General features: G+C 42.5%; 1 protein-coding gene across 4 annotated transcripts in view; it reads right to left on the reverse strand.

Moving 5' to 3' along the window:
• Positions 1-22311, reverse strand: part of LOC135503867 (regulator of G-protein signaling 17-like) — a 110732-nt gene that overhangs the window by 44343 nt on the left and 44078 nt on the right. For all 4 annotated transcript variants that reach the window (XR_010450012.1, XM_064922036.1, XM_064922038.1 and 1 more), the window contains exon 4: positions 13104-13338. Coding sequence is in view for 3 of the 4 variants with exons in the window: in XM_064922036.1 (XP_064778108.1) it covers positions 13104-13338 (235 nt within the window). In the remaining variant the exon portion in view is untranslated. The remainder of the gene's footprint in view (positions 1-13103; positions 13339-22311) is intronic.

A 22311-nucleotide genomic window follows, 5' to 3' on the forward strand; every position in this document is an offset into this window, starting at 1 on the left:
ACAGAACAAAAAGATGAAACGACTGGATCGCCATAGATACAGAACAACAAGACTGAACGACTGGGTCGCGTCCATAGATACAGAACAAAAGACTAAACGACAGGGTCGCGTCCATAGATACGGAACAAAAAGACTAAACGACTGGGTCGCGTCCATAGATACAGAACAAAAAGACTGAACGACTGGGTCGCGTCCATAGATACAGAACAAAAAGACTAAACGACTGGGTCGCCATAGATACAGAAGAAAAAGACTGAACGACTGGGTCGCCATAGATACAGAACAAAAAGACTAAACGACTGGGTCGCGTCCATAGATACAGAACAAAAAGACTGAACGACTGGGTCGCGTCCATAGATACTGAACAAAAAGACTGAACGACTGGGTCTCGTCCATAGATACAGAACAAAAAGACTGAACGACTGGGTCGCCATAGATACGGAACAAAGACTGAACGACTGTGTCGCGTCCATAGATACAGAACAAAAAGACTGAACGACTGGGTCGCCATAGATACAGAACAAAAAGACTGAACGACTGGGTCGCGTCCATAGATACAGAACAAAAAGACTAAACGACTGGGTCGGGTCCATAGATACAGAACAAAAACACTAAACGACTGGGTCGCGCCCATAGATACAGAACAAAAAGACTGAACGACTGGGTCGCCATAGATACGGAACAAAAAGACTAAACGACTGGGTCGCCATAGATACAGAACAAAAAGACTGAACGACTGGGTCGCCATAGATACAGAACAAAAAGACTGAACGACTGGGTCGCGTCCATAGATACAGAACAAAAAGACTAAACGACTGGGTCTCGTCCATAGATACTGAACAAAAAGACTAAACGACAGGGTCGCGTCCATAGATACGGAACAAAAAGACTAAACGACTGGGTCGCGCCCATAGATACTGAACAAAAAGACTGAACGACTGGGTCGCGTCCATAGATACTGAACAAAAAGACTGAACGACTGGGTCTCGTCCATATATACAGAACAAAAAGACTGAACGACTGGGTCGCCAAAGATAAGCAACAAAAATACTGAACGACTGGGTCGCCATAGATACAGAACAAAAAGACTGAACGACTGGGTCGCCATAGATACAGAACAAAAAGACTGAACTACTGGGTCGCCATAGATACAGAACAAAAAGACAGAACGACTTGGTCGCGTCCATAGATACAGAACAAAAAGACTGAACGACTGGGTCGCCATAGATACAGAACAAAAAGACTGAACGACTGGGTCGCGTCCATAGATACAGAACAAAAAGACTGAACGACTGGGTCGCCATAGATACGGAACAAAAAGACTGAACGACTGTGTCGCGTCCATAGCTACAGAACAAAAAGATGAAACGACTGGATCGCCATAGATACAGAACAACAAGACTGAACGACTGGGTCGCGTCCATAGATACAGAACAAAAAGACTAAACGACAGGGTCGCGTCCATAGATACGGAACAAAAAGACTAAACGACTGGGTCGCGTCCATAGATACAGAACAAAAAGACTGAACGACTGGGTCGCCATAGATACAGAAGAAAAAGACTGAACGACTGGGTCGCCATAGATACAGAACAAAAAGACTAAACGACTGGGTCGCGTCCATAGATACAGAACAAAAAGACTGAACGACTGGGTCGCGTCCATAGATACTGAACAAAAAGACTGAACGACTGGGTCTCGTCCATAGATACAGAACAAAAAGACTGAACGACTGGGTCGCCATAGATACGGAACAAAAAGACTGAACGACTGTGTCGCGTCCATAGATACAGAACAAAAAGACTGAACGACTGGGTCGCCATAGATACAGAACAAAAAGACTGAACGACTGGGTCGCGTCCATAGATACAGAACAAAAAGACTAAACGACTGGGTCTCGTCCATAGATACTGAACAAAAAGACTAAACGACAGGGTCGCGTCCATAGATACGGAACAAAAAGACTAAACGACTGGGTCGCGCCCATAGATACTGAACAAAAAGACTGAACGACTGGGTCTCGTCCATAGATACAGAACAAAAAGACTGAACGACTGGGTCGCCATAGACACGGAACAAAAAGACTGAACGACTGGGTCGCCATAGATACAGAACAAAAAGACTGAACGACTGGGTCGCGTCCATAGATACAGAACAAAAAGACTGAACGACTGGGTCGCCATAGATACAGAACAAAAGACAGAACGACTTGGTCGCGTCCATAGATACAGAACAAAAAGACTGAACGACTGGGTCGCCATAGATACAGAACAAAAAGACTGAACGACTGGGTCGCGTCCATAGATACAGAACAAAAAGACTGAACGACTGGGTCGCCATAGATACGGAACAAAAAGACTGAACGACTGGGTCGCGTCCATAGATACAGAACAAAAAGACTAAACGACTGGGTCGCCATAGATACGGAACAAAAAGACTGAACGACTGGGTCAGGTCCATAGATACAGAACAAAAAGACTGAACGACTGGGTCGCCATAGATACGGAACAAAAAGACTGAACGACTGGGTCGCGTCCATAGATGCGGAACAAAAAGACTAAACGACTGGGTCGCGTCCATAGATACAGAACAAAAAGACTGAACGACTGGGTCGCGTCCATAGATACAGAACAAAAAAGACTAAACGACTGGGTCGCCATAGATACAGAAGAAAAAGACTGAACGACTGGGTCGCCATAGATACAGAACAAAAAGACTAAACGACTGGGTCGCGTCCATAGATACAGAACAAAAAGACTGAACGACTGGGTCGCGTCCATAGATACTGAACAAAAGACTGAACGACTGGGTCTCGTCCATAGATACAGAACAAAAAGACTGAACGACTGGGTCGCCATAGATACGGAACAAAAAGACTGAACGACTGTGTCGCGTCCATAGATACAGAACAAAAAGACTGAACGACTGGGTCGCCATAGATACAGAACAAAAAGACTGAACGACTGGGTCGCGTCCATAGATACAGAACAAAAAGACTAAACGACTGGGTCGGGTCCATAGATACAGAACAAAAACACTAAACGACTGGGTCGCGTCCATAGATACAGAACAAAAGACTGAACGACTGGGTCGCCATAGATACGGAACAAAAAGACTGAACGACTGGGTCGCGTCCATAGATACAGAACAAAAAGACTGAACGACTGGGTCGCCATAGATACGGAACAAAAAGACTGAACGACTGTGTCGCGTCCATAGCTACAGAACAAAAAGATGAAACGACTGGATCGCCATAGATACAGAACAACAAGACTGAACGACTGGGTCGCGTCCATAGATACAGAACAAAAAGACTAAACGACAGGGTCGCGTCCATAGATACGGAACAAAAAGACTAAACGACTGGGTCGCGTCCATAGATACAGAACAAAAAGACTGAACGACTGGGTCGCGTCCATAGATACAGAACAAAAAGACTAAACGACTGGGTCGCCATAGATACAGAAGAAAAAGACTGAACGACTGGGTCGCCATAGATACAGAACAAAAAGACTAAACGACTGGGTCGCGTCCATAGATACAGAACAAAAAGACTGAACGACTGGGTCGCGTCCATAGATACTGAACAAAAAGACTGAACGACTGGGTCTCGTCCATAGATACAGAACAAAAAGACTGAACGACTGGGTCGCCATAGATACGGAACAAAAAGACTGAACGACTGTGTCGCGTCCATAGATACAGAACAAAAAGACTGAACGACTGGGTCGCCATAGATACAGAACAAAAAGACTGAACGACTGGGTCGCGTCCATAGATACAGAACAAAAAGACTAAACGACTGGGTCGGGTCCATAGATACAGAACAAAAACACTAAACGACTGGGTCGCGTCCATAGATACAGAACAAAAAGACTGAACGACTGGGTCGCCATAGATACGGAACAAAAAGACTAAACGACTGGGTCGCCATAGATACAGAACAAAAAGACTGAACGACTGGGTCGCGTCCATAGATACAGAACAAAAAGACTAAACGACTGGGTCTCGTCCATAGATACTGAACAAAAAGACTAAACGACAGGGTCGCGTCCATAGATACGGAACAAAAAGACTAAACGACTGGGTCGCGTCCATAGATACTGAACAAAAAGACTGAACGACTGGGTCGCGTCCATAGATACTGAACAAAAAGACTGAACGACTGGGTCTCGTCCATAGATACAGAACAAAAAGACTGAACGACTGGGTCGCCATAGATACGGAACAAAAAGACTGAACGACTGGGTCGCCATAGATACAGAACAAAAAGACTGAACGACTGGGTCGCGTCCATAGATACAGAACAAAAAGACTGAACGACTGGGTCGCCATAGATACAGAACAAAAAGACAGAACGACTTGGTCGCGTCCATAGATACAGAACAAAAAGACTGAACGACTGGGTCGCCATAGATACAGAACAAAAAGACTGAACGACTGGGTCGCGTCCATAGATACAGAACAAAAAGACTGAACGACTGGGTCGCCATAGATACGGAACAAAAAGACTGAACGACTGGGTCGCCATAGATACAGAACAAAAAAGACTGAACGACTGGGTCGCGTCCATAGATACAGAACAAAAAGACTGAACGACTGGGTCGCCATAGATACAGAACAAAAAGACAGAACGACTTGGTCGCGTCCATAGATACAGAACAAAAAGACTGAACGACTGGGTCGCCATAGATACAGAACAAAAAGACTGAACGACTGGGTCGCGTCCATAGATACAGAACAAAAAGACTGAACGACTGGGTCGCCATAGATACGGAACAAAAAGACTGAACGACTGGGTCTCGTCCATAGATACTGAACAAAAAGACTAAACGACAGGGTCGCGTCCATAGATACGGAACAAAAAGACTAAACGACTGGGTCGCGTCCATAGATACTGAACAAAAAGACTGAACGACTGGGTCGCGTCCATAGATACTGAACAAAAAGACTGAACGACTGGGTCTCGTCCATAGATACAGAACAAAAAGACTGAACGACTGGGTCGCCATAGATACGGAACAAAAAGACTGAACGACTGGGTCGCCATAGATACAGAACAAAAAGACTGAACGACTGGGTCGGGTCCATAGATACAGAACAAAAAGACTGAACGACTGGGTCGCCATAGATACAGAACAAAAGACAGAACGACTTGGTCGCGTCCATAGATACAGAACAAAAAGACTGAACGACTGGGTCGCCATAGATACAGAACAAAAAGACTGAACGACTGGGTCGCGTCCATAGATACAGAACAAAAAGACTGAACGACTGGGTCGCCATAGATACGGAACAAAAAGACTGAACGACTGGGTCGCGTCCATAGATACAGAACAAAAAGACTAAACGACTGGGTCGCCATAGATACGGAACAAAAAGACTGAACGACTGGGTCAGGTCCATAGATACAGAACAAAAAGACTGAACGACTGGGTCAGGTCCATAGATACGGAACAAAAAGACTGAACGACTGGGTCAGGTCCATAGCTACAGAACAAAAAGATGAAACGACTGGATCGCCATAGATACAGAACAAAAAGACTGAACGACTGGGTCGCGTCCATAGATACAGAACAAAAAGACTGAACGACTGGGTCGCGTCCATAGATACGGAACAAAAAGACTGAACGACTGGGTTGCGTCCATAGATACAGAACAAAAAGACTGAACGACTGGGTCGCGACCATAGCTACGGAACAAAAAGACTGAACGACTGGGTCGCGTCCATAGATACGGAACAAAAAGACTGAACGACTGGGTTGCGTCCATAGCTACGGAACAAAAAGACTGAACGACTGGGTCGCGTCCATAGCTACGGAACAAAAAGACTGAACGACTGGGTCGCGTCCATAGATACAGAACAAAAAGACTGAACGACTGGGTCGCGTCCATAGCTACGGAACAAAAAGACTGAACGACTGGGTCGCGTCCATAGATACGGAACAAAAAAGACTGAACGACTGGGTCGCGTCCATAGATACAGAACAAAAAGACTGAACGACTGGGTCGCCATAGATACGGAACAAAAAGACTGAACGACTGTGTCGCGTCCATAGCTACAGAACAAAAAGATGAAACGACTGGATCGCCATAGATACAGAACAACAAGACTGAACGACTGGGTCGCGTCCATAGATACAGAACAAAAAGACTAAACGACAGGGTCGCGTCCATAGATACGGAACAAAAAGACTAAACGACTGGGTCGCGTCCATAGATACTGAACAAAAAGACTGAACGACTGGGTCGCGTCCATAGATACTGAACAAAAAGACTGAACGACTGGGTCTCGTCCATAGATACAGAACAAAAAGACTGAACGACTGGGTCGCCATAGATACAGAACAAAAAGACTGAACGACTGGGTCGCGTCCATAGATACAGAACAAAAAGACTAAACGACTGGGTCGCCATAGATACAGAAGAAAAAGACTGAACGACTGGGTCGCAATAGATACAGAACAAAAAGACTAAACGACTGGGTCGCGTCCATAGATACAGAACAAAAAGACTGAACGACTGGGTCGCGTCCATAGATACTGAACAAAAAGACTGAACGACTGGGTCTCGTCCATAGATACAGAACAAAAAGACTGAACGACTGGGTCGCCATAGATACGGAACAAAAAGACTGAACGACTGTGTCGCGTCCATAGATACAGAACAAAAAGACTAAACGACTAGGTCGCGTCCATAGATACTGAACAAAAAGACTAAACGACTGGGTCGCCATAGATACGGAACAAAAAGACTGAACGACTGGGTCGCGTCCATAGATACAGAACAAAAAGACTAAACTACTGGGTCGCCATAGATACAGAAGAAAAAGACTGAACGACTGGGTCGCGTCCATAGATACAGAACAAAAAGACTAAACGACAGGGTCGCGTCCATAGATACGGAACAAAAAGACTAAACGACTGGGTCGCGTCCATAGATACTGAACAAAAACACTGAACGACTGGGTCGCGTCCATAGATACTGAACAAAAAGACTGAACGACTGGGTCTCGTCCATAGATACAGAACAAAAAGACTGAACGACTGGGTCGCCATAGATACAGAACAAAAAGACTGAACGACTGGGTCGCGTCCATAGATACAGAACAAAAAGACTAAACGACTGGGTCGCCATAGATACAGAAGAAAAAGACTAAACGACTGGGTCGCGTCCATAGATACAGAACAAAAGACTGAACGACTGGGTCGCGTCCATAGATACTGAACAAAAAGACTGAACGACTGGGTCTCGTCCATAGATACAGAACAAAAAGACTGAACGACTGGGTCGCCATAGATACAGAAGAAAAAGACTGAACGACTGGGTCGCCATAGATACAGAACAAAAAGACTAAACGACTGGGTCGCGTCCATAGATACAGAACAAAAAGACTGAACGACTGGGTCGCGTCCATAGATACTGAACAAAAAGACTGAACGACTGGGTCTCGTCCATAGATACAGAACAAAAAGACTGAACGACTGGGTCGCCATAGATACGGAACAAAAAGACTGAACGACTGTGTCTCGTCCATAGATACAGAACAAAAAGACTGAACGACTGGGTCGCCATAGATACAGAACAAAAAGACTGAACGACTGGGTCGCGTCCATAGATACAGAACAAAAAGACTAAACGACTGGGTCGGGTCCATAGATACAGAACAAAAACACTAAACGACTGGGTCGCGTCCATAGATACAGAACAAAAAGACTGAACGACTGGGTCGCCATAGATACGGAACAAAAAGACTGAACGACTGGGTCGCGTCCATAGATACAGAACAAAAAGACTGAACGACTGGGTCGCCATAGATACGGAACAAAAAGACTGAACGACTGTGTCGCGTCCATAGCTACAGAACAAAATGATGAAACGACTGGATCGCCATAGATACAGAACAACAAGACTGAACGACTGGGTCGCGTCCATAGATACAGAACAAAAAGACTAAACGACAGGGTCGCGTCCATAGATACGGAACAAAAAGACTAAACGACTGGGTCGCGTCCATAGATACAGAACAAAAAGACTGAACGACTGGGTCGCGTCCATAGATACAGAACAAAAAGACTAAACGACTGGGTCGCCATAGATACAGAAGAAAAAGACTGAACGACTGGGTCGCCATAGATACAGAACAAAAAGACTAAACGACTGGGTCGCGTCCATAGATACAGAACAAAAAGACTGAACGACTGGGTCGCGTCCATAGATACTGAACAAAAAGACTGAACGACTGGGTCTCGTCCATAGATACAGAACAAAAAGACTGAACGACTGGGTCGCCATAGATACGGAACAAAAAGACTGAACGACTGTGTCGCGTCCATAGATACAGAACAAAAAGACTGAACGACTGGGTCGCCATAGATACAGAACAAAAAGACTGAACGACTGGGTCGCGTCCATAGATACAGAACAAAAAGACTAAACGACTGGGTCTCGTCCATAGATACTGAACAAAAAGACTAAACGACAGGGTCGCGTCCATAGATACGGAACAAAAAGACTAAACGACTGGGTCGCGTCCATAGATACTGAACAAAAAGACTGAACGACTGGGTCGCGTCCATAGATACTGAACAAAAAGACTGAACGACTGGGTCTCGTCCATAGATACAGAACAAAAAGACTGAACGACTGGGTCGCCATAGATACGGAACAAAAAGACTGAACGACTGGGTCGCCATAGATACAGAACAAAAAGACTGAACGACTGGGTCGCGTCCATAGATACAGAACAAAAAGACTGAACGACTGGGTCGCCATAGATACAGAACAAAAAGACAGAACGACTTGGTCGCGTCCATAGATACAGAACAAAAAGACTGAACGACTGGGTCGCCATAGATACAGAACAAAAAGACTGAACGACTGGGTCGCGTCCATAGATACAGAACAAAAAGACTGAACGACTGGGTCGCCATAGATACGGAACAAAAAGACTGAACGACTGGGTCGCGTCCATAGATACAGAACAAAAAGACTAAACGACTGGGTCGCCATAGATACGGAACAAAAAGACTGAACGACTGGGTCAGGTCCATAGATACAGAACAAAAAGACTGAACGACTGGGTCGCCATAGATACAGAACAAAAAGACTGAACGACTGGGTCGCGTCCATAGATACAGAACAAAAAGACTGAACGACTGGGTCGCTTCCATAGATACAGAACAAAAAGACTGAACGACTGGGTCGCGTCCATAGATACAGAACAAAAAGACTAAACGACTGGGTCGCGTCCATAGCTACGGAAGAAAAAGACTGAACGACTGGGTCGCGTCCATAGCTACGGAACAAAAAGACTGAACGACTGGGTCGCGTCCATAGATACGGAACAAAAAGACTGAACGACTGGGTCGCGTCCATAGATACAGAACAAAAAGACTGAACGACTGGGTCGCCATAGATACGGAACAAAAAGACTGAACGACTGTGTCGCGTCCATAGCTACAGAACAAAAAGATGAAACGACTGGATCGCCATAGATACAGAACAACAAGACTGAACGACTGGGTCGCGTCCATAGATACAGAACAAAAAGACTAAACGACAGGGTCGCGTCCATAGATACGGAACAAAAAGACTAAACGACTGGGTCGCGTCCATAGATACTGAACAAAAAGACTGAACGACTGGGTCGCGTCCATAGATACTGAACAAAAAGACTGAACGACTGGGTCGCGTCCATAGATACAGAACAAAAAGACTGAACGACTGGGTCGCCATAGATACAGAACAAAAAGACTGAACGACTGGGTCGCGTCCATAGATACAGAACAAAAAGACTAAACGACTGGGTCGCCATAGATACAGAAGAAAAAGACTGAACGACTGGGTCGCAATAGATACAGAACAAAAAGACTAAACGACTGGGTCGCGTCCATAGATACAGAACAAAAAGACTGAACGACTGGGTCGCGTCCATAGATACTGAACAAAAAGACTGAACGACTGGGTCTCGTCCATAGATACAGAACAAAAAGACTGAACGACTGGGTCGCCATAGATACGGAACAAAAAGACTGAACGACTGTGTCGCGTCCATAGATACAGAACAAAAAGACTAAACGACTAGGTCGCGTCCATAGATACTGAACAAAAAGACTAAACGACTGGGTCGCCATAGATACGGAACAAAAAGACTGAACGACTGGGTCGCGTCCATAGATACAGAACAAAAAGACTAAACTACTGTGTCGCCATAGATACAGAAGAAAAAGACTGAACGACTGGGTCGCCATAGATACAGAACAAAAAGACTAAACGACTGGGTCGCGTCCATAGATACAGAACAAAAAGACTGAACGACTGGGTCGCGTCCATAGCTACAGAACAAAAAGATGAAACGACTGGATCGCCATAGATACAGAACAACAAGACTGAACGACTGGGTCGCGTCCATAGATACAGAACAAAAAGACTAAACGACAGGGTCGCGTCCATAGATACGGAACAAAAAGACTAAACGACTGGGTCGCGTCCATAGATACTGAACAAAAAGACTGAACGACTGGGTCGCGTCCATAGATACTGAACAAAAAGACTGAACGACTGGGTCTCGTCCATAGATACAGAACAAAAAGACTGAACGACTGGGTCGCCATAGATACAGAACAAAAAGACTGAACGACTGGGTCGCGTCCATAGATACAGAACAAAAAGACTAAACGACTGGGTCGCCATAGATACAGAAGAAAAAGACTGAACGACTGGGTCGCAATAGATACAGAACAAAAAGACTAAACGACTGGGTCGCGTCCATAGATACAGAACAAAAAGACTGAACGACTGGGTCGCGTCCATAGATACTGAACAAAAAGACTGAACGACTGGGTCTCGTCCATAGATACAGAACAAAAAGACTGAACGACTGGGTCGCCATAGATACGGAACAAAAAGACTGAACGACTGTGTCGCGTCCATAGATACAGAACAAAAAGACTAAACGACTAGGTCGCGTCCATAGATACTGAACAAAAAGACTAAACGACTGGGTCGCCATAGATACGGAACAAAAAGACTGAACGACTGGGTCGCGTCCATAGATACAGAACAAAAAGACTGAACGACTGGGTCGCGTCCATAGATACTGAACAAAAAGACTGAACGACTGGGTCTCGTCCATAGATACAGAACAAAAAGACTGAACGACTGGGTCGCCATAGATACGGAACAAAAAGACTGAACGACTGGGTCGCGTCCATAGATACAGAACAAAAAGACTAAACGACTAGGTCGCGTCCATAGATACTGAACAAAAAGACTGAACCACTGAGTCGCGTCCATAGATACAGAACAAAAAGACTGAACGACTGGGTCGGGTCCATAGATACAGAACAAAAACACTAAACGACTGGGTCGCGTCCATAGATACAGAACAAAAAGACTGAACGACTGGGTCGCGTCCATAGATACAGAACAAAAACACTAAACGACTGGGTCGCGTCCATAGATACGGAACAAAAAGACTAAACGACTGGGTCGCCATAGATACAGAACAAAAAGACTGAACGACTGGGTCGCGTCCATAGATACAGAACAAAAAGACTAAACGACTGGGTCTCGTCCATAGATACTGAACAAAAAGACTAAACGACAGGGTCGCGTCCATAGATACGGAACAAAAAGACTAAACGACTGGGTCGCGTCCATAGATACTGAACAAAAAGACTGAACGACTGGGTCGCGTCCATAGATACTGAACAAAAAGACTGAACGACTGGGTCTCGTCCATAGATACAGAACAAAAAGACTGAATGACTGGGCCGCATCCATAGATACAGAAGAAAAAGACTGAACGACTGGGTCGCGTCCATAGATACAGAACAAAAAGACTGAACGACTGTGTCGGGTCCAGAGATACAGAACAACAAGACTGAACAGACTGGGTCACGTCTCTTGAAACCGAACCAATAGAATGAACGACCAGCCCGGATTAGTTAGCATCCCTAGATTTGTTTTGGTACTATATCTTGTAGAAAAATGTTATAGTATCAACAAATTAATCCAAATATTTTTTTTAATAATAATATGTTGAATATGTTGATCATTCTTTAGGTTGCAGCAAATGTTCTCATAACATAAAAATAAATAAATAAATAAATAGTATACATAAATAATATAAATAAATAATCTAAATAAATAGTATAATTAAATAATATAAATAAATAATATAAATAAATAATATAAGTAAATAATATAAATAAATAATATAAATAAATAATAATATAAATACATAATATAAATAAATAATATAAATAAATCATAATATAAATACATAATATTATAAATACATAAATAATAATATAAATAAATAAATACTATAAATAAATACTATAAATAAATACATAAATAATAATATAAATAAATAAATACTATAAATAAATACATAAATAATAATATAAATAAATAACTACTATAAATAAATACATAAATAATATAAATAAATAATATAAATGAATAATATAAACAAATATATAAATATAAATAAATAATATAAATAAATAATATAAATAAATAAATAATATAAATATTAATATAAATACTGTCGAAGCCAGTGTTTGGTGGATATATTTGCACAGTTTGCTAAAAACACCCGTCCTAATATATCCTTCAAACATCTGCTTCTCTGGCATTATCACTTAAATAATCATCCGTACAACTGCACCGTTTCTGTGTTATGGGAAAAATTTGCCCCAAAACTAAGGAATGTTCTGAGTTTGGAGGGGTATGGAGTAGTCTTTCCAATTTGACGTGAAATTGAGGAGTACTTGTACTTCTATGGAAGAGTATAGACATGTAGAAGAGGATAGACACATATGGAGAAGAGGATGACAAGTACGAGGAAGAGGACGAGAGATATGGAAAAAAGAATGACATATATGGAGAAGAGGATGACAGATATGATGAGAGTATGAAGTCAGAGGAGAGGGGAGAAAACAATACCTTTTTGGAGGAGAAGATGGAGAGGGTAGAAAACAATACCTTTTTGGAGGAGAAGATGGAGAGGGGAGAAAACACTGGGTCGCCATAGATACAGAAGATGGAGAGGGGAGAAAGAGGAGAGAACAGAAGAAAAAGGGCCCTACATACCTCTTTGGGGGACAGGATAGAGATGTAGTCCTCGTAGATCATGCGTGCCTTCTCCTCCACTGTGTTCTTGTTCATCTCCTGTTTGAGGTCTTCACAGGCCAGCCAGAACAACATGTTCTCCTCGCTGTACTCAGTCCTTAAAAACTCCCTGAACACGTTTCGACCTGCAGGATTCTTCATCAGCTTATCGAACGACTGAGCCCAGACACTTATCTCATCTAATGTTGGTTTGGTGCTGGGGGTGGGAGAGAGAAAGAGGTTTAACTACTGATCCCAGACCATTATCTCATCTAATGTTGGTTTGGTGCTGGGGGGTGGGAGAAGAAAGAGGTTTAACTACTGATCCCAGACCATTATCTCATCTAATGTTGGTTTGGTGCTGGGGGGTGGGAGAGAGAAAGAGGTTTAACTACTGATCCCAGACCATTATCTCATCTAATGTTGGTTTGGTGCTGGGGGGTGGGAGAGAGAAAGAGGTTTAACTACTGATCCCAGACCATTATCTCAACTAATGTTGGTTTGGTGCTGGGGGGTGGGAGAGAGAAAGAGGTTTAACTACTGATCCCAGACCATTATCTCATCTAATGTTGGTTTGGTGCTGGGGGTGGGAGAGAGAAAGAGGTTTAACTACTGATCCCAGACCATTATCTCATCTAATGTTGGTTTGGTGCTGGGGGGTGGGAGAGAGAAAGAGGTTTAACTACTGATCCCAGACCATTATCTCATCTAATGTTGGTTTGGGAGAAAGAGGTTTAACTACTGATCCCAGACCATTATCTCATCTAATGTTGGTTTGGTGCTGGGGGGTGGGAGAGAGAAAGAGGTTTAACTATTAGTATAGAAGAAGTGTGATTTATCAAACAATTTTACGAGTCTCACACTGGTAGGAGATTAATAAATATAATTAATAAATAATTAATAAACCATTAATAAATACCAACTGTTCTCAGCCTCAGTGCTCTTGCATGACTTTGGCTATTTCACCCCTAATTAACCATATATGGTCTAAATCACCCCATTAAAGCCTGTGAGAATATACAACGCCGTGAAATTGCCTTGAAAGGCGCAAAACAAAAATGCGATTGAGTGTTATTTGTTTGTTTGTTTGTTATTAGTTGATTGTTATTTGTTTGTTTGTTTGTGTTATTAGTTGAGTGTTATTTAGCTAGTGTTATTTGTTTGTTTGTTTGTTATTAGTTGAGTGTTATTTGTTTGTTTGTTTGTGTTATTAGTTTAGTTTTGTTTGTGTTATTAGTTTATTTGGCTCAGTTGTGACTTACCCAGTAAATATTAAAAGATACAGTAATTAGTGAGCACATTTCTCTACATATTTTGGCTCTACACTCCAAGAATTTTGGATTTGAAATCAAACAATGATTATGAGGTTAGAGAGCAGACCGTCAGCTTTGAACCATTTAGACATTTAAATTAAATTAATTAATTAAATTTAAACACAAATGAACTTATATGTGTATTAAAGTAGTAAGAAAAGTATTTTATTCCAATATGCATAGAATGCAATGTCTACATCTTGTGACTATACCTTTGTTGGTGTCCTGCCCTTAGTTCCTTTGTTATGTTTCTTGTTTAGGTTGGTCAGGGCGTGAGTTGGGGTGGGCATTTTATTGTTCTAGTTCTGGTTTTTTATGTGTTTGGCCTGGTATGGTTCCCAATTAGAGGCAGCTGTCAATCGTTGTCTCTGATTGAGAACCATATTTAGGCAGCCTGTTTTCCCACTTTTGTTTGTGTGTGGTTGTTTTCTGTTTAGTGTGTTTTACACCTGACGGAGCTGTTTTGGTTGTTCTTTTGTTGCTTGTTTGATAGTGTTCAGTTTTACCATTAAAATGATGAACACGTACCACGCTGCACCTTGGTCCTCACCTTCCTCCCACGACAGCCTTTACAGTTGGATGCATTTGATGTTGGTTTTGGTCTTGTTCAGATTATTTTGTGCCAAAACGAAAATAATAAAAAGCTTCTAATTGCTTCATTCATACACCACCCCCCCCCTCTCCCCTATAACTATTCCCCAGGTCGTTGCTGTAAATTAGAATGTGTTCTCAGTCAACTTGCCGGTAAAATAAGGGTTCATAAAATAACTAAATAAATTAGCAATTTTTGGGGGCTTTTTACAAATTTTAAATAATAATTTTAAAAAGGTAAATCATGTATTGTGTCATTTTGGAGTCACGTTTATTGTGAATAGAATATGTTTCTAAACACTTCTACATGAATGTGGATGCTACCATGGTTACGGATAATCCTGAATGAATCGTGAATAATAATGAGGGAGACACACAAATATCATATACAGTGTCTTGCCAAAGTATTCACCCCCCTTGGCATTTTTCCTATTTTGTTTCCTTACAACCTGGAATTCAAATAGATTTTTTTGGTGGGTTTGTATCATTTGAGTTACACACAACATGCCTACCACTTTGAAGATGCTAGATACTTTTTTATTGTGAAACAAACAAGAAATAAGACACAAAAAAAACAGAAAACTTGAGCATCATAACTATTCACCTCCCCAAAGTCAATAATTTGTAGAGCCACCTTTTACAGCAATTGCAGCTGCAAGTCTCTTGGGGTACGTCTCTATAAGCTTGGCGCATCTAGCCACTCTGATTTTGTATTTATTTGCCAAAGCTCCACAGCGGTGATTTGAGTATCTGTCCAATGGACCACTTTAAGCCGTACACTCCACAGAGCTGGGCTTTACGGGAGAGCCCGGGCTTTCCAAACATTCTAAAGAGCACACGTCAACTGTTCAGCCCTTACAGTCCTCCAAATGTCCTCTATGCAAACTCTGAGGGCACACAATTATAATTCTGAATAACGGCACAGCTATTCGTAGCCTATTTCACTGTGGGAAAAGGGGGCTGTAATATACATGTCATGTTGATATGATTTTCATTCTGCTCCTATATGACTGGTTTCCAGGGATCATAAGAAAAATAATCTAAAAATAATTTCTATGTGTATTTACGATCCCCTTCTACAAACTGATTACTCATTTACCTGGCTTTTAATCCATTTATAAATTCAGTGCATGGAGATTATATCGGAAAAGGGAAGTGTTTCTCCACTTGGAACCGGCTGGTTTGCTCGACCTTATTCGCGGTTTCTTCGCCCGTAAAAGTGGTGGGAATTATGAGGGAATTATTAAGTAAAGATCAGAACATGGTGTAACTGTAGACACACCTTAATATTTTTGATCTCCACCCTAAACAAATAGCGGGCGAATAGCGTGCTATTCTCGTGCTTAAATTCAAGGTCCGAATACGCACAGAGAGAGCAGGATGTAAAAAAGTGAATTTACGCGTTTAACTCAGGTCTGAAATCAGGGCCAATATGAATAGTTTAGTTCCAAAACCACATAAAAACCACTATGGCTGTGTTTACCACGAGGAAAGCACAATTCTGATATGTTTTCCACTAACTGATCTTTTTTCAAAGCTGATCTGATTGGTAAATGTTTTTGATCAGAATTGGGCTGCCTGTGTAAACAAGGCCTTTGAAGCTAATTTCTGACGCTTTTATATTGAAATAGTCTACATAGAAATACAATGAATTTTGAAACTGCATTTTAACCCAGGATGCAATGCTCCACCAAAAACAGTGGTGAGCAAGCCCAGACAAACGCGAAGTAGTCTAAATATATTGTGGTCATAGCTATGAGTGCATTTTCACTTTTGGAATGTAGTTGTATTATAATGCCCACCGGGAATGCTCAGTACAGTATCTTCATGTCATTGTCACTTAGCAACTATTTGGATTTAGTCGTTAGTAGAATAATTTCATGTGTAAAATAGTTGTTGATTTTGGGAACTAAACCTCCCTTACACTGCTTTGTAAAACCATTTGCATAGTTGTTTCGGTGAGCTGGCCCTCATCCGCTCTGTAATCAATGTATTCCCATGGTTGTTTGGGTGAGCTGGCCCTCATCCACTCTGTAATCAATGTATTCCCATGGTTGTTTGGGTGAGCTGGCCCTCATCCGCTCTGTAATCAAAGTATTCCCATGGTTGTTTGGGTGAGCTGGCCCTCATCCGCTCTGTAATCAAAGTATTCCCATGGTTGTTTGGGTGAGCTGGCCCTCATCCGCTCTGTAATCAATGTATTCCCATGGTTGTTTGGGTGAGCTGGCCCTCATCCGCTCTGTAATCAATGTATTCCCATGGTTGTTTGGGTGAGCTGGGCTCCAAAGTATTCATCCGCTCTGTAATCAAAGTATTCCCATGGTTGTTTGAACTGGGTGAACTGGCTGGACCTCATCCACTCTGTAGTCAAAGTATTCCCATGGTTGTTTGGGTGAGCTGGCCCTCATCCGCTCTGTAATCAATGTATTCCCATGGTTGTTTGGGTGAGCTGGCCCTCATCCACTCTGTAATCAAAGTATTCCCATGGTTGTTTTATCAACAAGCTGTGGGCGCGGATGTAGGATGGCAGCATTCGCGCAAAAACTGCGAAACACCGCATTTAATTATGGCAAGGTGAACGTAACTTAACTAAATGACTATCGCCCCGTAGCACTCACTTCTGTCATCATGAAGTGCTTTGAGGGACTCGTCAAGGATCATATGTGTATTTGTATTTATTATGGATTCCCATTAGCTGATGCCAAAGCAGCAGCTACTCTTTCTGGGGTCCCACAAAAATTAAGGCAGTTTATACAATTTTAAAAACATTATAATACATTCACAGATTTCACAACACACTGTGTGCCATCAGGCCCCTACCACACCGGTACAACTTATCTACAGTACTAAATCCATGTATGTACAGTGCATATGTTATTGTGTGTGTGTGTGTGTGTGTGTCTGTGCCAATGTTTGTGTTGCTTCACAGTCCCTGCTGTTCAATAAGGTGTTTTTTTAATCTGTTTTTTAAAAATCTAATTTTACTGCTTGTGTCAGTTACTTGATGTGGAATAGAGTTCCATGTAGTCATGGCTCTATATACAGTCGTGGATAAACGTTTTGAGAATGACACAAATATTAATTTTCACCAAGTCTGCTGCCTCAGTTTGTATGATGGCAATTTTCATATACTCCAGAATGTTATGAAGAGTGATCAGATGAATTGCAATTAATTGCAAAGTCCCTCTTTGCCATGCAAAAGAACTGAATCCCCCCGCCCCCCAAAAAAAATTCAACTGCATTTCAGCCCTGTCACAAAAGGACCAGCTGACATCATGTCAGTGATTCTCTCGTTAACACAGGTGTGAGTGTTGACAAGGACAAGGCTGGAGATCACTCTGTCATGCTGATTGAGTTCAAATAACAGACTGGAAGCTTGAAAAGGATACAATTATTAAATCAATTTATTAAAGTGGCCTGTGATTTGAGTGTGTATGTTGGCAGTGATGGCTGTATGTTAGTGATGGCTGTTTAACAGTCTACTGGCCTTGAGATAGAAGCTGTTTAACAGTCTACTGGCCTTGAGATAGAAGCTGTTTAACAGTCTACTGGCCTTGAGATAGAAGCTGTTTAACAGTCTACTGGCCTTGAGATAGAAGCTGTTTAACAGTCTACTGGCCTTGAGATAGAAGCTGTTTAACAGTCTACTGGCCTTGAGATAGAAGCTGTTTAACAGTCTACTGGCCTTGAGATAGAAGCTGTTTAACAGTCTACTGGCCTTGAGATAGAAGCTGTTTAACAGTCTACTGGCCTTGAGATAGAAGCTGTTTAACAGTCTACTGGCCTTGAGATAGAAGCTGTTTAACAGTCTACTGGCCTTGAGATAGAAGCTGTTTAACAGTCTACTGGCCTTGAGATAGAAGCTGTTTAACAGTCTACTGGCCTTGAGATAGAAGCTGTTTAACAGTCTACTGGCCTTGAGATAGAAGCTGTTTAACAGTCTACTGGCCTTGAGATAGAGCTTCCACGAACTGCATGTCAATGAAGCTGTTTTTCAGTCTCTTGGTACAAGCTTTGACACACCTGTAGAACACCTGGTTGGTGTCTTGATGAATGTCCAAAATTGTCAGCCGAGAGCTTCCCAGTGACACGAGCCTACCAGACGAGCTAAATATGCTATGCTCGCTTTGAGGCAAGTAACACTGAAACACGCATGAGAGCATCAGCTGTTCCGGACAACTGTGTGATCACGCTGCCCCTATGCTAGCATACTCTTACCGATGTGCATAGTAAGACTTTTAAACAGGTTAACATTCACAAGTACACAGGGCCAGGCGGCAGGTTATTAACAGTCTAGCCTGAGTGGTTAGAGTGTTGGACTATTAAACGGAAGGTTGCAAGTTCAAGCTGACAAGGTACAAATCTGCCGTTCTGCCCCTGAACAGGTAGTTAACCCACTGTTCATAGGCCGTCATTGAAAATAAGAATTTGTTCCAGTAAAATAAAAAATAAATAAATTACCAGGACGTGTACTCCAAGCAAGTGTCTTCACTGACATTTTCAACCTCTCCCTGTCTGTCTGTAATACCAACATGTTTCAAGCAGACCACCATTGTCCCTGTGCCCAAGAACACTAAGGTAACCTGCCTAAATGGCTACCGACCCATTGCACTCACATCTGTAGCAAGGAAATGATTTGAAAGGCTAGTCATGGCTCATATCAACACCATCATCCCAGAAACCCTATACCCACTCCAATTTGCATACCACCCAAACAGATCATCAGATGATGCAATCTCTATTGCACTCCACACTGCCTTACACAACAGTGGTAGGCCTGATCACCGACAACGCTGTACTTGATGAATTTATGAAATTGCACCTTCCATTTATTGATAAACAAGCACATGTTAAGAAACTGACTGTTAGAGCTGTTAAGGCTCAATGGACTGATAAGGAATTGAAAAACGGTATGGTTGAAAGAGATGGGGCAACAGGAGTGGCTACTAAGTCTGGCTGTACATCTGACTGGCTGACTTAATGGACATTGAGAAATGATGTGCCTAACAACTCAACACAAAGAAGAAGAGACTGTATTATGAAGCCAAGATAAATGATATAAAAAATGATGGAAAAAACCCTTGAGTACTTTAAATGAAATTTTGGGCAGGAAGACAAATTCAACTCCATCTTTCATCCAATCAGATGGCTGATTCATCACCAAACCATTTGATGTTGCCAATTATTTTAATTATTATTTCATTGGCAAAGTGGGCGAATTTAGGCAGGAAATGTTAACAACAACAGTGAGCAATTGTATTCATACATTAAAAAAAACACATAATGAAAGCAAAAGAAAAGCATTGCAAGTTAGAATGTTGTAAAGTTAGTGTGGGAGAAGTGAAAGATGTATTGTTCTCGATCAATAATGACAAACCTCCTGGCATTGATACCTTAGATGGAAGGCTACTGAGGATGGAAGCTGACTCTATAGCCACTCCTACTGAGGATGGTAGCTGACTCTATAGCCCCTCCTACTGAGGATGGAAGCTGACTCTATAGCCACTCCTACTGAGGATGGTAGCTGACTCTATAGCCACTCCTACTGAGGATGGAAGCTGACTCTATAGCCACTCCTACTGAGGATGGTAGCTGACTCTATAGCCACTCCTACTGAGGATGAGCTGACTCTATAGCCACTCCTACTGAGGATGGTAGCTGACTCTATAGCCACTCCTACTGAGGATGGTAGCTGACTCTATAGCCCCTCCTACTGAGGATGGTAGCTGACTCTATAGCCCCTCCTACTGAGGATGTTAGCTGACTCTATAGCCACTCTTACTGAGGATGGTAGCTGACTCTATAGCCACTCCTACTGAGGATGGAAGCTGACTCTATAGCCACTCCTACTGAGGATGGAAGCTGACTCTATACCCACTCCTACTGAGGATGGTAGCTGACTCTATAGCCCCTCCTACTGAGGATGGTAGCTGACTCTATAGCCACTCCTACTGAGGATGGTAGCTGACTCTATAGCCACTCCTACTGAGGATGGTAGCCACTCCTACTGAGGATGGAAGCTGACTCTATAGCCAGTCCTACTGAGGATGGAAGCTGACTCTATACCCACTCCTACTGAGGATGGAAGCTGACTCTATACCCACTCCTACTGAGGATGGTAGCTGACTCTATAGCCACTCCTACTGAAGATGGTAGCTGACTCTATAGCCACTCCTACTGAGGATGTTAGCTGACTCTATAGCCACTCCTACTGAGGATGGTAGCTGACTCTATAGCCACTCCTACTGAGGATGGTAGCTGACTCTATAGCCACTCCTACTGAAGATGGTAGCTGACTCTATAGCCACTCCTACTGAGGATGGCAGCTGACTCTATAGCCACTCCTACTGAGGATGGTAGCTGACTCTATAGCCACTCCTACTGAGGATGGAAGCTGACTCTATAGCCACTCCTACTGAGGATGTTAGCTGACTCTATAGCCACTCCTATCTGTCATATCTTTAATCTGAGCCTAGAGGAACGTCTTTGTCCTCAGGCCTGGAGAGAAGCCAAAGTAATTCATCTACCCAAGAGTTGTAAAGTGGCCTTTACTGGTTCTAACATCCAACCTATCAGCTTAGCTCCAGCTCTTAGACAAATGATTGTAAAAAATGGTGTTTGACCAAATACAATGCTATTTCTCTGTAAACAAATGAACAACATATTTTCAACATACTTATAGAAAAGGGCACTCAACATGTACTGCACTGACACAAATGACTGATGATTGGTTGAAGAAAATCAATAATAAGAAGATTGTGGGAGCTGTACTGTTAGATTTCAGCCTTTGATATTATTGACCATAACTTGTTGTTGAAAAAACCTATATGTTGTGGCTTTTCAACCTCTGCCATAATGGGGATTCTGAGCTATCTATCTAACAGAACTCAAAAGGTTTTCATTAATGGAAGCTTCTCTAATGTCAAACATGCAAAGTGTGGTGTACCGCAGGGCAGCTCTCTAGGCCCTCTACTCTTTTCTATGTTTACCAATGACCTGCCACTGCCATTAAACAAAGCATGTGTGTCCATGTATGGTGATGATTCAACCATATAACCATCAGCAACCACAGCTAATGAAGTCACTGAAACCCTTAACAAAGAGTTGCAGTCTGTTTTGGAATGGGTTGCCAGTAATAAACTGGCACTGAACATCTCTAAAACTAAGAGCATTGTATTTGGTACAAATCATTCCTTAAGGGCTAGACCTCAGCTGAATCTGGTAATGAATAGTGTGGGTGTTGAACAAGTTGAGGAGACTAAATGACTTGGTGTTACCTTAGATTG

Source organism: Oncorhynchus masou, chromosome 18 (genome assembly GCF_036934945.1).
Source record: "Oncorhynchus masou masou isolate Uvic2021 chromosome 18, UVic_Omas_1.1, whole genome shotgun sequence".
NCBI lineage: Eukaryota > Metazoa > Chordata > Actinopteri > Salmoniformes > Salmonidae > Oncorhynchus > Oncorhynchus masou.